This window comes from Numenius arquata, chromosome Z (assembly GCF_964106895.1).
Source record: "Numenius arquata chromosome Z, bNumArq3.hap1.1, whole genome shotgun sequence".
NCBI lineage: Eukaryota > Metazoa > Chordata > Aves > Charadriiformes > Scolopacidae > Numenius > Numenius arquata.
In genome coordinates this window covers 31,859,938-31,873,115 of record NC_133616.1, presented here as the reverse complement: position 1 = coordinate 31,873,115, position 13,178 = coordinate 31,859,938, and the positions used below count along the sequence as shown (strand labels likewise).

Below are 13,178 nucleotides of genomic sequence, written 5' to 3'. Positions count from 1 at the left end.
GAAATTTGTTTGGTGTTTCCATCAAACAATTATATGTTGTTCATCCACTATCTGAGAAGCACTGAGGCATATCCAGACTTGATTACATTTATTCTTAGCTCCAGATCAGACTATCCCACTAGGGTGGCAAGCAGTTTCTCATCTCTGCCTTACCAGATCCTTGATGCAAACAGACACAAAAGCAGAGTTTCTAATAACAATACAGCCACATTTGCTTAATATCTTGATCATCCTAAATCAGAATGTCTTTGATCATTAATGGAGCCTTTCGGAGTGTTTCGAATTAAAGGATAAATTTTCAAAGACATATAACAGGGATTTGCTGGCTGCCTTCTGTTAAGACCAGTGGGAGGTAAACAGCTCAATCCCCATACAGTGCTCTGAAATGTACCCTTTCAAATACAGTATTTTCAAAAAGCATTAGACTTTTCAGTAACTAAGAGGCTTCTAAGAAAAGCAGTATCGTTTCCACTGACGTATCTGTCAGCTAATGCTACTTCCAGGAAAACATTAGGCATGCAGAAAACAGAACAGTTCAAAGACTTTCACAGGAGAAGAACACGGAGTACTCCTACAAGTTGTGCCCCTTGAGCTGCAAAGTGTGTTTTCTTACACGCTGCTGCATATGCCAGATCTCCTCCTCTACATACAGAACAGGACACAGGGCTAAGTGAAGAGTGGTCTTGCAACAAACAGCACTTTTGCATACCAGTGTTCACTGAAGACTCTAACTTTTAGAAATTATTAGCAGGAGGTACACCCAAAAATACTAGTTCAGCACAAAAAAAAGACTCGGACGAGCAGGAAGATTAACAAGGATTAGAGTCATATTGTGAAAAGATGTCAAGCCACACCTGATGAACACAATGAAGGTTAATATCCAATGTATTCATTGCAAATGAGGAGGGAAACAGACTCTTTCCCCAATTATCTGCAAATTTTGTTCATACGTGCTAAGTGCACAATGTGGTCCCTAGCAATTCTGAAAATCATGGCAGTTTATGTAAGTGCACAAGGGAAATCAAAATCTCAATTGCTTTTTGGAAATGCAATGAACTACACATTCTTCTCCCTGACGATTTTTATCATTAATAATGTAATCTCACAAACTAAATATCAGAAGGTGTAAACAAGTGGTTAGAACAGATTCGTGAGAGCTATTCTTCCCATTACAGAAGGATTTTTCTATTCAGCAAGGAATTTTTACAAGTTATCTCTGAGAGACAGATAAGGATATATGGAATTCCCTTTCTCATACCCTTTATTAAATACATCTTTCTTATTTAATTAAAAGACTTTGTAAGATTACTTTTGATTCATTTGGTCAAATGACAAAGACTAATTAGAACAACCAAGTTTTGGAAGCCCATTAGAAAATAATCATTCTCAGCAAGCAAAAGTAACAAACATGAATATTAACACATTACCTCCTCAAGGTCAAAAGAAGTAGTTCAAGAGGTTCTAACTCTCGAATTTAAAAAAAAAATAATCCCAAACCCACAAAACCAAACCAAACAAAACGCACAAAAACAAACCAGAAAGAACAGGTATCTGAGAAAGTACTTACCACGATGTCTTCAGGAAAAGTATCCAGACTGAAAGAGCCATCATCAAACATGACTTCATAGAAAAGTTGAGATGTAACTCGTATGACTCTGCAACTATAGTATCGTGTGTTTCTATGTTTGGCGATGACCGTCTGCCCAACTGTAATGGCCTTCTCACATGCTTTAGCTCTCTTGAGAAAAATGAAGAATTTAAAAGAAAAAGTCTTTTTAAAATACCATCTTACTCATCAGAAATTTATCAGTGTCAAAACAGAACTGATAGCAGTTCACCACTCAATATAAAAACTTCAAATGCAAAATCTTTCCTTCCAATCATGATCACACAAATTTGTTTTATATACAAAGTGCCTGCATTTTAGGAGAAAATAAATGGCATTTGAAGAATAACAGATCACTCAAAAATATTTTTGCAACTGGATGTCTTCTAACTATTCTGCATTAGATCAAAAAACACAAATAGCAATATTTGTAAATTTTATTTGTAAAATAATTTGTAGAATTTGCTTGAAGAGATAGGATGTGATGAACCCAGACTATGGTCTTGCATTGTTTTAAATGATGGGATTTTTAAGTACTGAATCTCAATATGATTCTACATAACTGCTTAATGTTTTGCTGAATGGGATGCAATAACTAGATGCATAGCCAATTCTTGTCAGAGTTGTCTACAGCAGTGTATCTGAGCAACTTCTTAACCCATACTGTGCAAAAAATTTGCATTAAAGCTTCAGAGAGCATTGATCACTCTTCATCAGTTATTTATGTAGTAAATCAGTAACAATATTTTTTTTTCATTTCTCACTTTTAATTCCCCAAAGTTAGTTATGTCAATCAGAAGAGTAGCAGGGTTGTTGAACTATACAAAAATTCTACATGAATCTGCTTGATGGGTTCTATAAATACAAAAAAGAATGGAACCTTGTAAGCGAGCAAATGCTCAGATGCTCAGGTGATGCAGACAGCTGTTACATATCAACTCCCAACTAATTTATCCCCATGAACCTTCCACTTAAGAAGGATCCTTCTTCACCAGGAAAAATAAAATCAAGAGTTTCTCATTCTAATAGCACAAGGAAGGCACTTCTTTCTTATGATCCTGACTGTCTATTTGTTACCCCCAAAGCTTCATTTGATTATGCATAAGTGAGTTATTATGACTTTCGCTATATCTGAACAGTTGAACTTTTCTTATAATGGAAGATGCTACTACATAGGGCAACTACACTGGTATGTACTAAGCATATTTTTTTTTATTATTTTTAGAAATGTTTAGATAAACAGCATGAAAATATTACATAAACTAACGTAATTACTCAGTTTCCTAGTACGGCTTTTCAAACCTTCAAAGGCAGTGAATTCTTCAATCAGCATAATAATCTTAAAAGGTGCCTATGAAAATCTGGAAAATGCTACAGCTGTAGAATTTTTAGCACTAATATCAAAGGGAGAACCAAGGACATCAGCTCTTTTTGTTAGGCTCCAAGCATTAATAGTAACGTCAGTGCTTTTGGGGATGAGGAAAAACTCATCCTAAACTTGAACACTTCTGTTTTTGCGGAGACTGTAGTCAGTATCATGCCTCTTTCTTGGACCAACTTCTGGGATTTAGAATTTTTAAACCTCTCTGCTCCTGCAAAATAAGGGCAAACCAAGTACAAATATTCTGTACCGTTTCTGGAGACAGTGCACTCAGTCTCTGTGTGTCAGAGCTCTGCCTGACATACACATTTGGAGGATTTAGTTGAGGTCACCTCAGATAGTAAAACCCAATGATGTTTTTAAAGCAATTTCAAGTTTACTTAGAAATAATGTTCTGAGCATACTCACAAATTATTTAACCATTTACATGTATAAAAAATTCTTTCTTCCTCATTTTACCTGTATTTACCATAACTTTTTTTATTATCTCATACAAGTAAATCAATTAATACTCTCTAGTTTACTTCTGATTTCTCCCTGCATCCTTCCCCCCAATACCTGAATAGACTAAAGTCAAGAATTAAAAGGTAAATTAACATTTGTTTACACATCTTTCAAGATCAGGTAAAAAGTGCTAATTGACATGTTATCACTCCTGTGAAAATACCAGTAAATTCTTATTTTCTTATTTGTGTAGTTAATTCTGCTACTTAGTCTAGAGAGTATTAATTGATTTACTCGTATGAGATAATAGAAAAAGGTTGATATTATATAATACAGGAGCCCAAGGAGAAATAGCTCTATTAAAAGGTTTAAATGTTTTTAAAGCCTGAAGTTGGAACTCTTCAGAGAAGATGGAAGGCAAAATGTAATATTTTAAGAGAAAATATAGGCTCATTTAATAAATTTTTCAGATAAGAAATGCCACTGCTCATTAGAACAAATAATAAAAAACAGAAAGGCATCCTAGCTCAAGGAGAAGATTATTTTTTAGTATGTTATCTTGGTAGGATTCTTGATTTATTTCTCAGAAAATATATTGACAAGCACACTCTGTAATTGATTGCATGTCCCAGAAAACATTTCCTGCCAGAAAATCTTAAGAATTTATTGATGTTAAGAATGTCATTTTTGATCAGAAAGGACAGTTGTTATGTAAGGGACTCTATCAGATTAAAGAAACAGCTGTGGTAGTTACCAGATTATTGAGAAAGCTATGGTTTAGAAAGCATGACTTTCTTTAACAGTACCTAAGCCAAGGATGAACTAAAATAGTCACAAAAATACAGAAAACAACCAGATAGGAAGAAAAAAGTTAACACCCCCTTCTGTGTGCAAACTTCAAAAAGATGAGAGGAAAAATTACTTTCTCCTTCATTTTCTGTATGGTAGGATGCAAAAATCTTGTTAAATAAAATACATAAACTCTATTTATATGAAATCATACTAACTATCATGTAATAGGCATCTGATGTATATCCAAGTCCAGAAACTTTCTCTGACTACAATTTTTAATGGGGGATTCTCAAAATTCTGAGGCCTATTTGACACAGGAACATAACTCTCATTTCATCATTTTAAGCTTACTCCTCAGAATTGCAATTTAGGCACAGAAATGATGCATGACATTTCAAAAATATGCCGGCTCATGATTTTTGAATAATATGTCCTTCCTAAGGCATGCCTTAGTCCCTCTGAAATGTTAAGGGACTGGCAGTAGTTAGCAGACAGTGGCAAACGATGACACTGCATCACTCAGGTATTCAACAGAAAAAAGATCTACAGCTTCCATTTGACAGCATCCCTTCATTCCCCGTGTGCTACAGAGGTAAGAACTAGCCAACAATAGTAGTAGAAGATAATTTGAAATAGCTCAAAAAGCAGCAATAGTAGGTTTTTGCAACTCCTATCTTTGCTCCTTCTAAATACAGTTAGTCTTCCAAAATGGACACAACTGGGGCTGCCTAGATGGCCTCTTCTAGGCAGGGCTGAGGGACTTGGGTCTTTTTAGTCTGGAGAAGAGAAGGTTCAGGGGCGATATGATCAACATCTATAAATACTTAAAGGGTGGGTGTCAAGAAGATGGGGCCAGTCTTTTTTTCAGTGGTGCCCAGTGACAGGACAAGAGGAAATGGGCACAAACTTGTACCTAGAAAGTTCCATCTAAACATGAGGAGGAACTTCTTTACTTTGAGGGTGGCAGAGCACTGGAACAGGCTGCCCAGAGAGGTGGTAGAGTCTCTGTCTCTGGAGACATTCAAAACCCGCCTGGACAAGTTCCCATGCAACCTGCTCTAGGAAGACCTGCTTTGGCAGGGGGGTTGGACTAGATGATCTCCAGAGGTCCCTTCCAACCCCATATCACTCTGTGATTCTGATCACACTTTCCAAATGAAACATCACCTGTGAGTATGTGTTTGCCTCCAGCTGGCTTTCTCTGACTCTCAGTGCTGGTTTTGCTAATCTTGTATGGATCCCTTATGGATTTTTTTCCCTGTTAATACAGTTGCATACAACTTCTTTTTCTCATCTCCTTGTGTATGAAAGAGTTCTTTTAACCAGAACAAATGTATCTGCAGCACCTATTCTCAACTGCACTTCCAAGTGTTCTTGCAGTTTGATGACAAAAAGGTGTGAGGGATATGTTTCATGCCCACAGACAAATACAGTTGAAGAGGAAAAATGACAAAAACATGATCTACTGTCTGTAACTAGTAAATCACAGAGCCTCCCTTGCATATTGACACTCCAATTCACATTACAAATTAATATAGGCTGCAACAGGAATTTTCTAAAACATTCTGTATACAACTTTTCTGCTATCATATTTTATGTTATTTCTAAAGCTGTACCTTCAGCAAATACAAGTGGCATGCTTAGTTTTGAGTTCATGCACCTCCAAAGAACACGTTTTTGAAAAGTCATATCAACATTTAAAAACTCCAGTTATTAGTATTTATATATTTACTTCATTTGGCAGCACCATAAGGACGCAAGGATTATGCTTTCCCTTTTGATTGTCTTTATGATGAATTTTCACCTGAACACTCACCAGTGTTTTCTATAGTTGACATTCAAATAGAAGAAATCCTGAATACAATACAAAATCTGATACCCAGTGAAAAAGACTTGTGAAAGCATATTGATGAATAATTTGGACAAAATTTGCTTGAGATTACAGCCACAAATAATTTGGATGCATGCTCAACCTCATCATTGCAATAAGCCCTTGCCTGAGGTGAAGAGATATACTAGTAATAATACATAATTATCTGTGGATAGGTAGGTTTTTCATTGAGCACCCTCATTGATTTACATATTACAGTACCACTATAGTCATGATTTTTCCAAGTGCCCAGAAGCCATCCTTTGATTGTTGAGTTTTGGGTTGTTTGGCTTTTATTTTAAAAAAAAACTGAAGAAAGTAACAATCACAGGTATTCACTGAGCATTTAGGCACAATATCTAGAGGCTATATTAGTGAAAAAACAGAAAATTTAAATGTTGTTTCCTTGAAATAGGGAAAAAGAACAGTGTCCTTGCTTTATGTACATTGTTTTCAACTGCTAAATACCAGAAGATTTTTTTCTTGCTGACAAGACAATCTATTTGATTACTGTAAAAATCTGCAAAGTGAATATATTTCAGTCTGCATGATACCCTTGTTCTGCTTTCAAGCAACGAAGTTAAAATAACAGACAAGCAAAAGAAGTTCATTAGAAGTAAGATACATTGCTATGCCTAATGGTGAAGAGCAATGTAATTTCTGCATGAAGGAATAGCTAATAGCTAAGAAAAGCATAACAAGAAAACCAATGGTGAAAAAACTTCCAAAGGCTTAAGATGTGATTAGATTAATTATCCAAAAGACAGATTATAAAACCAAGCATATACAAACATATGGCAATCTCTTTTATCTCAGGAAGAAGTTAAGAATCTCACAGAAAAAGATTCTTTAATAAAATATCTGATGTTTTAAAATTTTGGCCTAATGAAAAATACAAAAGCATAATTTTTTTTTTTTCTCTTCTGCAAATCTGATTTTTATTTGGGCCACAGGAAATAAGTTAATAATATGGATTTTTTTCCAAAAGGTTGGTGCTGTGTTTCAGGAAAAGAGGCAATAATCTCATTCCAAGCCACTTTGAACATCATTTACACATCTCTTAAATAGCAGCCATACAAAACCCTATTTCTCCATAGTTGGTGAGTTTGCGTTTTTTTGACACTACCTAATACAGGTAAAGAAAATCACTAAGAAAAAATGGATTTTATAGGATTCCATGTCACTTTATTACTATTGTGGCTTTTTTCAGATGAGCATGTGGTTTTTTTCTTACCGTTCAAAATAATAGCTATTTAATAACTTCTGTTCCACAGAAAGTGTACACTAAGAAAGTTAAGTGCTAAAGTCTGCACTGGTTTATGTTAGATCAAAAGTATAAATTCTCCTTAAACAACCTACCTGGTCTTTATTAATATTTTTTAAGTATTTCTATTAATAACTAACACGAAATGCCAGAAAAAAGTCTGTTTAGGACAGATTACCACTATATTAAGTGCTATATAAACATAGCAGAAAATCTAAAACTTCTGCACATTTATTTGCTATTATAAAGGGGAGTAAGGTGAAGAAAATCACATACATTATTTAACAGCATAAGGGGACTCCAGCACCAGAGACAGATATATTAGTGGAAGCTGGAAAAGTTAAGGGGCTGAGGAAGTGGCCGCAATATACATAAGAAGTGGAAATAGGAAAAAGTATTATGCAGAAAATACTATTTGATCAGAGAATGATTTCCCAGCTACTGATGTAAATCCTATTGCCTAAAGACTTGTCCCAAAAAAATACTAGAAAATATTTGGGAAGGACAGCCCTACTTTTACCAGCCATGATTTTAACCCAGTAATTTTCAACTAATAATGTCTTCCAAGAAACAAACTAATTTTCAAACCAAACTAATTTTCTTGAAAAATGTTTGACAAAAACTAAAACCACACAAATAGTACTGGTTTCATATGCTAATTCATTTTGGAAAACAAAAATCTTTAAAAGGCTTAACAATTATGTGGAAGTTTTAAATAGGGACACACAACTGGTTTCCCTTTTTAAGAACCACCAGATTGAACATTCAGGACTGACTGATTACTGTAGCTGGAAGGTATTACATTTTACTACACTTGAAAGAAAATCTTACTCTTCAGTAGTCTTGTCATTAAGACCAAAGATTCACTGACAACCTCGCGAAAGAAAGACATATATTATACAGACATTACCTGGGTTTTTTTCTTTCATTTCTAATGTACAAAGGAGATAAAGTTTGCAACTTATGAATTCTCAACCTGACTAACTTACCAAGCTCTTTCCTTAATAAGACTATGTTAAGTCCTTCTAGTTTGCTAGAAAACTAAATACAGATTTAAAAGCCCAAGATAAATGGGAAGAGTTCTTTCTTAAGTGAGATACTAACAATTCATTTGAATAAAAGCCATTAAAACCTACAAGTCAATAATAACAAATTCTTCATGTGTCTCATCTAAAATTAAGGGTTCCTCCTCAGCACAGGCTAGAAATAAAAAGGCACAGTAATAACATGAATTTTCATGACATACCAGCGTTACCTTGCCAGATGACAGAACAATTATAATTGGATATTTGCAAGACACTGTTTGGCTGCAGAACAAAGAACTTACATATATACCATGTCCTTTATCTCACAGTATCTGTGTGTATTTGCAATATACTGTGATCTGGACATTTGTAATGCACTCCAGGTTAACAAAACAGAGAACTCGAAGACTTGTTCTGGCTGTCAAAACAATACATTCAACAATGACACTAATGCAAAAATGTGTTAGGTGTATCAAGTATCATTTCTCCCAGGTAACGGCATAAGAAAAAGCCTTCAATATGTAATAGTTTGCTATGTATGGAAATACGATAGATGGAGCTATACATGGTGTGGATCCTTTCTTCCATTTTCTCTGGAAACATACATTAATTCTGCAATTCCATTTTTTAATAAATAAGGAAACAAACTCCTTACCACATTTTGGTTGACCTTGTGCCTGAAACATGTGATGTAGACAACATATGGCCAGTCATCAGGTTCCATCAGCACTCCTGCAGCATGGGCACAGGTAACATGGAAAGAGGCTGGGCAGCATCCATATGAACACTGAATGCAGGCACCAGAGATTTTCTTAATTCTCTGCCAGCAGAACATACATTTCTGTAGAAGCAAAATAAGCAGAATATTTACCATACTACCCCAACTCCATTGACTTCTGCAAGTATCTCAAGGACCGAAAAGTTATTTTTGCTTCACTAATTACATTTTATACCTTGCAATATGCATGGCAAAAGAACCAGCATTTATGAATTACAAGGCAACTTCATAATATGGTAATTATTATATAGCATTTTTGCCTTTTTTATGTTAATGTGAAGATGATCTATTCTGGTGCTATAGTGAGAAAACTGATATATAGATAGCTATTTAAAAGTTTAATTTCAAATTCCATACACTCCTCTGAAAATTAACCTGCTCCTCCTGAAATGGATAAATTGAAAAACCTATACATAATTCTGCAAAAAGAGCAATATTCAAAAATAAAGAGAATAGGCTCACAGAGATGTAGGGCTAGACAGGACTTCCACATACCATTTAACCTAGCCCCCTACTTTGAAGCTGGACTACATATATACTTAGGCAGTCTTTGGGAGATGGTTAATCTAACATGTTTATGAAGTGGTTTCTACAACATCCTCAGATAAACTGTTACAGTGGATAAATCGCACAGTTAGAAATGTTTTCTTTTTACCAATCCTTTGTGAAATTCAACACCTGAAGACTGTTCCTAAGCCTCTTTTCTTTTTTTCCAGTCTGGTGTTCATTGGTTGTGTACTTTATATAATGGTGATTGAATAGGCTGTATTTCCCCACTTCATATCTTAAAACATCATGTCAACAGCCTTACAAATGTCAAGACATACCACTTTTTTCCTTTTGACAAAATGGAGACCACATCAAAATATTGTCACTATTTTGTAAGTGACTAAGTAACTGGCCCATATGAAACAAATGAAAGGACATGAGCTGGGTTAACTAAGTCCAGGAAATAAGCTCTGCCATACTAAAAAAGAGAAAGCGCAAGATGACTGGTACCTTTGCAGCAAAAGACAAACACGCTAGATAGAATAATTTCTTTAGTAACTTCTATGGACAACTGTGTTACATCACATATGGGAGCTATCCTCTGATAACTTTCATCATGGCTAACAAAACTGCAAATGTTATTGACAATCATAAAATTATCTCAGTTATTTTAAATACAGATATTTTATTTAATGACACAAAACAGTGAATTCAATAATTTCAAAACATACTGCTGAAATAGTAATTACTTCTATTTGTTCTAAATTTGCTAGCCACTGATTTTGTAAAACACCCTCTTATCTGCCTATGCTGAGAACACAAGTAAGAATAATTTTGATTTATTTTTACTTTATGGTTAATAATTCAAAGTATTTCAAATTAACTTACATCAAATTCTTCTTATCAGGTTACCAGATAATTTTGTTCTACTGTTTATTAATTTCCACATTCTGAAGAAAATCTACAGAAATTTTATTGTATAATTCAGCACTTACATAGTTTCAATGGCTTCTCACACTCAGTTTGTGACTGAAACAATGCTTTTTGCACACGCTAGCCCTGTCAAGTTCATCAGTCATGCAGGGTTCTAGTTCACACACCATTCTGAACATGAAAAACTCGTCCAGTTCTGCCTTCATATCCACCCTCTGAAAGCCAACAGCCTTTGCACAAGCAGAAGCAAGAGTAGCACCTGGCGTCTGGAACTTTGTTAAAAATTTTACCTATCATTCACTAAAAGGACCAGAACTCAACTGAGTCACTGTAGCAGCATCAGGTCTGAAAGACTAGTAACAGGTAAAGATGATTTCACCATCCAAAGAGAAGTTCCAGAGACTTCAGTGATATGCTTATATCTCATTGCGTATTTGCATCCACATGCATGAAGCCATTTTCAGATAAGTCTGAACTTTCAGTAACTGTTTCTCGAGGGAGCTTAAGGACTTTTTAATATATACATATTCCAAACCCAGTAAAATGGGAATTCCAGAAAGAAAACACAATTGAAATCTATTACATGTAATGTCTAGGCACTGAGTTCATGCAAACAAACGGCTCCTTTCGAAAGCTTTTTCACACAGCTATACACACAAATTCACCAGCCAATTTAATGAAAAAGACTGAAGTATTAAACACATGTGAGTATTAAAAAGACACACTCTACACACACCCCAAACAAAGGCTGTGTGTTCTGACTAGAACACTCCAAAAAACTCCTCAGTTTTACCATGAGTCCCAAACTTAGGCATGAATTTTGAAAAGTACACATATGCAAAAATAAAAGTCCAGTGTACACGAAAATTCAGATTACATAACTGTATGGCCCCATCCAGAGATATGAGAAAAAGCTCCTTCATCTTTGAAAATATAAGTCAAACAGTTAATCTACCATATTTGATTAATAAATTCAGAATACACAGAATAAAAGCAGAACAAACTATAAAAATCTGCTTTGCATAGACTTCTGGAACCTTAGCTGAGCTACATACCAAGCTGTAGATTAGCTATGAGCAGTAAATTGAACTGTGCCGTCTCTGACCCATACTGGCAATTCTTTCCCTCCCTAGCTTCTAACTAATAATGTATTTCTCGTACTCTCACTTGGGGCTTTAAAGCATATGAATTTAAATTATTTTTTCACCCCTTTTTTTGCCACATTATTATTATTTTTTATAGTAAGGCAATAGATGGGGAAAAAAAAAAAAAAAAGGATGATATAAATGTTTTGTTCTCCTTTAAAAAAAAAAATTAAAAAAAAAAATCACTGAAAGTGACCAAAGGAAAAAAGCATCAAAATTATGAGAAGAGAGTGGATCACCAGTGTGAAGACTGAGGTTTCATTCTCCCTCCCACCCTTGCCAGAAGTCTGATTTTTGTAAGTTTGTAAAATGAAGGAATTGTATAGAATCGAAGCAGTCTTGAACCACTCCTGCCGAGGATAGAATATAAACACCTCTTTGTCTGGGCAAATCTTGTATTTAGGTATGTAAGCTTGCCACGTGTGAAATTAAACAAGCTTGACATAATATGAACACATTTACTGAAATAGAATCAAGCTAATTCAATACCCAACTGACAGCTTTTCAGTAGCCTGAAACTACAGCTGTTCCTAACAGCTAAAGCAAATTCAACATTGGGGATAGCTAGGAAGAATGTCATTTTGACTTAATGCTTGCTAGATACTAGCGCAAAGCAGAGACAATGGGTAAAGTAGCCAAGGATCAATTTTAATCACTGATTCTGATGCAAAATGAATTCGAGAATAAATAAAATTGTTTATATAACTGGAGATTAAAAATATAGGACAGAACAACGTACTGCAATTTTCTTGATGGTGAAATGACCTCTTTTTGCCTCCATAATTGAAAATATTCTGCTGCAGATGGATTTCATAATCATGGAATAGCTCTTTAATATTAATAGATTGCAAATATATAAACAGAATGGATTTTAAAGAATGAGTCTGAGAAAACTGGATGCCAGTACTTTGCAGAAGAAAGCCCACTGATAGCTTTCATAATAACTTTCGTGCATCCTCACATAAAGAATTTCATATTGCTTCTCTCAAAGAGACTACTACTTACAAAAACAAATTCCAGTCCCTAATAGGATCATGAATTAAAAACAGTTTCTGACACAAGGATTTATTAAAATAAGCACAGGTTGAGGTTGTGGCAGAAAGCAGGGGCTAGATTTTAGGAAATGATTTGGAGTACTGATTTCTCTCAAAAGTATTTCTATACCTCAGCAAGAAGAATGACTTATGTGAAGAAGCTCACTATAGTAAGGCATTAAATTCTACAAAAAGAAGGTAGTTCAAGAGAGCCTCTAAAAATGACTAAATTTCCTAATATTACTAAAAATCAACCCTTAAGAGCTTTTCTTTTACTGCTGCAGATGGTTATTAACTACTACTCAGTAACTAAATTGTATATTCTCATCCTCTTCTATATATTTTGCATTTTTGGCCTTCTAAGTATCTTCAGAAGTAAACACTAAGACAGCGATAACACTGTAACATTTAGGAAAT

The 13,178-nt window shown here is 34.7% G+C and overlaps 1 protein-coding gene across 1 annotated transcript in view; it reads right to left on the bottom strand.

Moving 5' to 3' along the window:
* The window catches only part of KDM4C (lysine demethylase 4C), a 261,718-nt gene that overhangs the window by 22,383 nt on the left and 226,157 nt on the right, over positions 1 to 13,178 (bottom strand). The window contains exons 19-20 of the mRNA XM_074166872.1: positions 9,038 to 9,223; positions 1,568 to 1,738 (exon numbers count right to left, since the gene is read on the bottom strand). Of these exons, the coding sequence (XP_074022973.1) occupies positions 1,568 to 1,738; positions 9,038 to 9,223 (357 nt within the window). The remainder of the gene's footprint in view (positions 1 to 1,567; positions 1,739 to 9,037; positions 9,224 to 13,178) is intronic.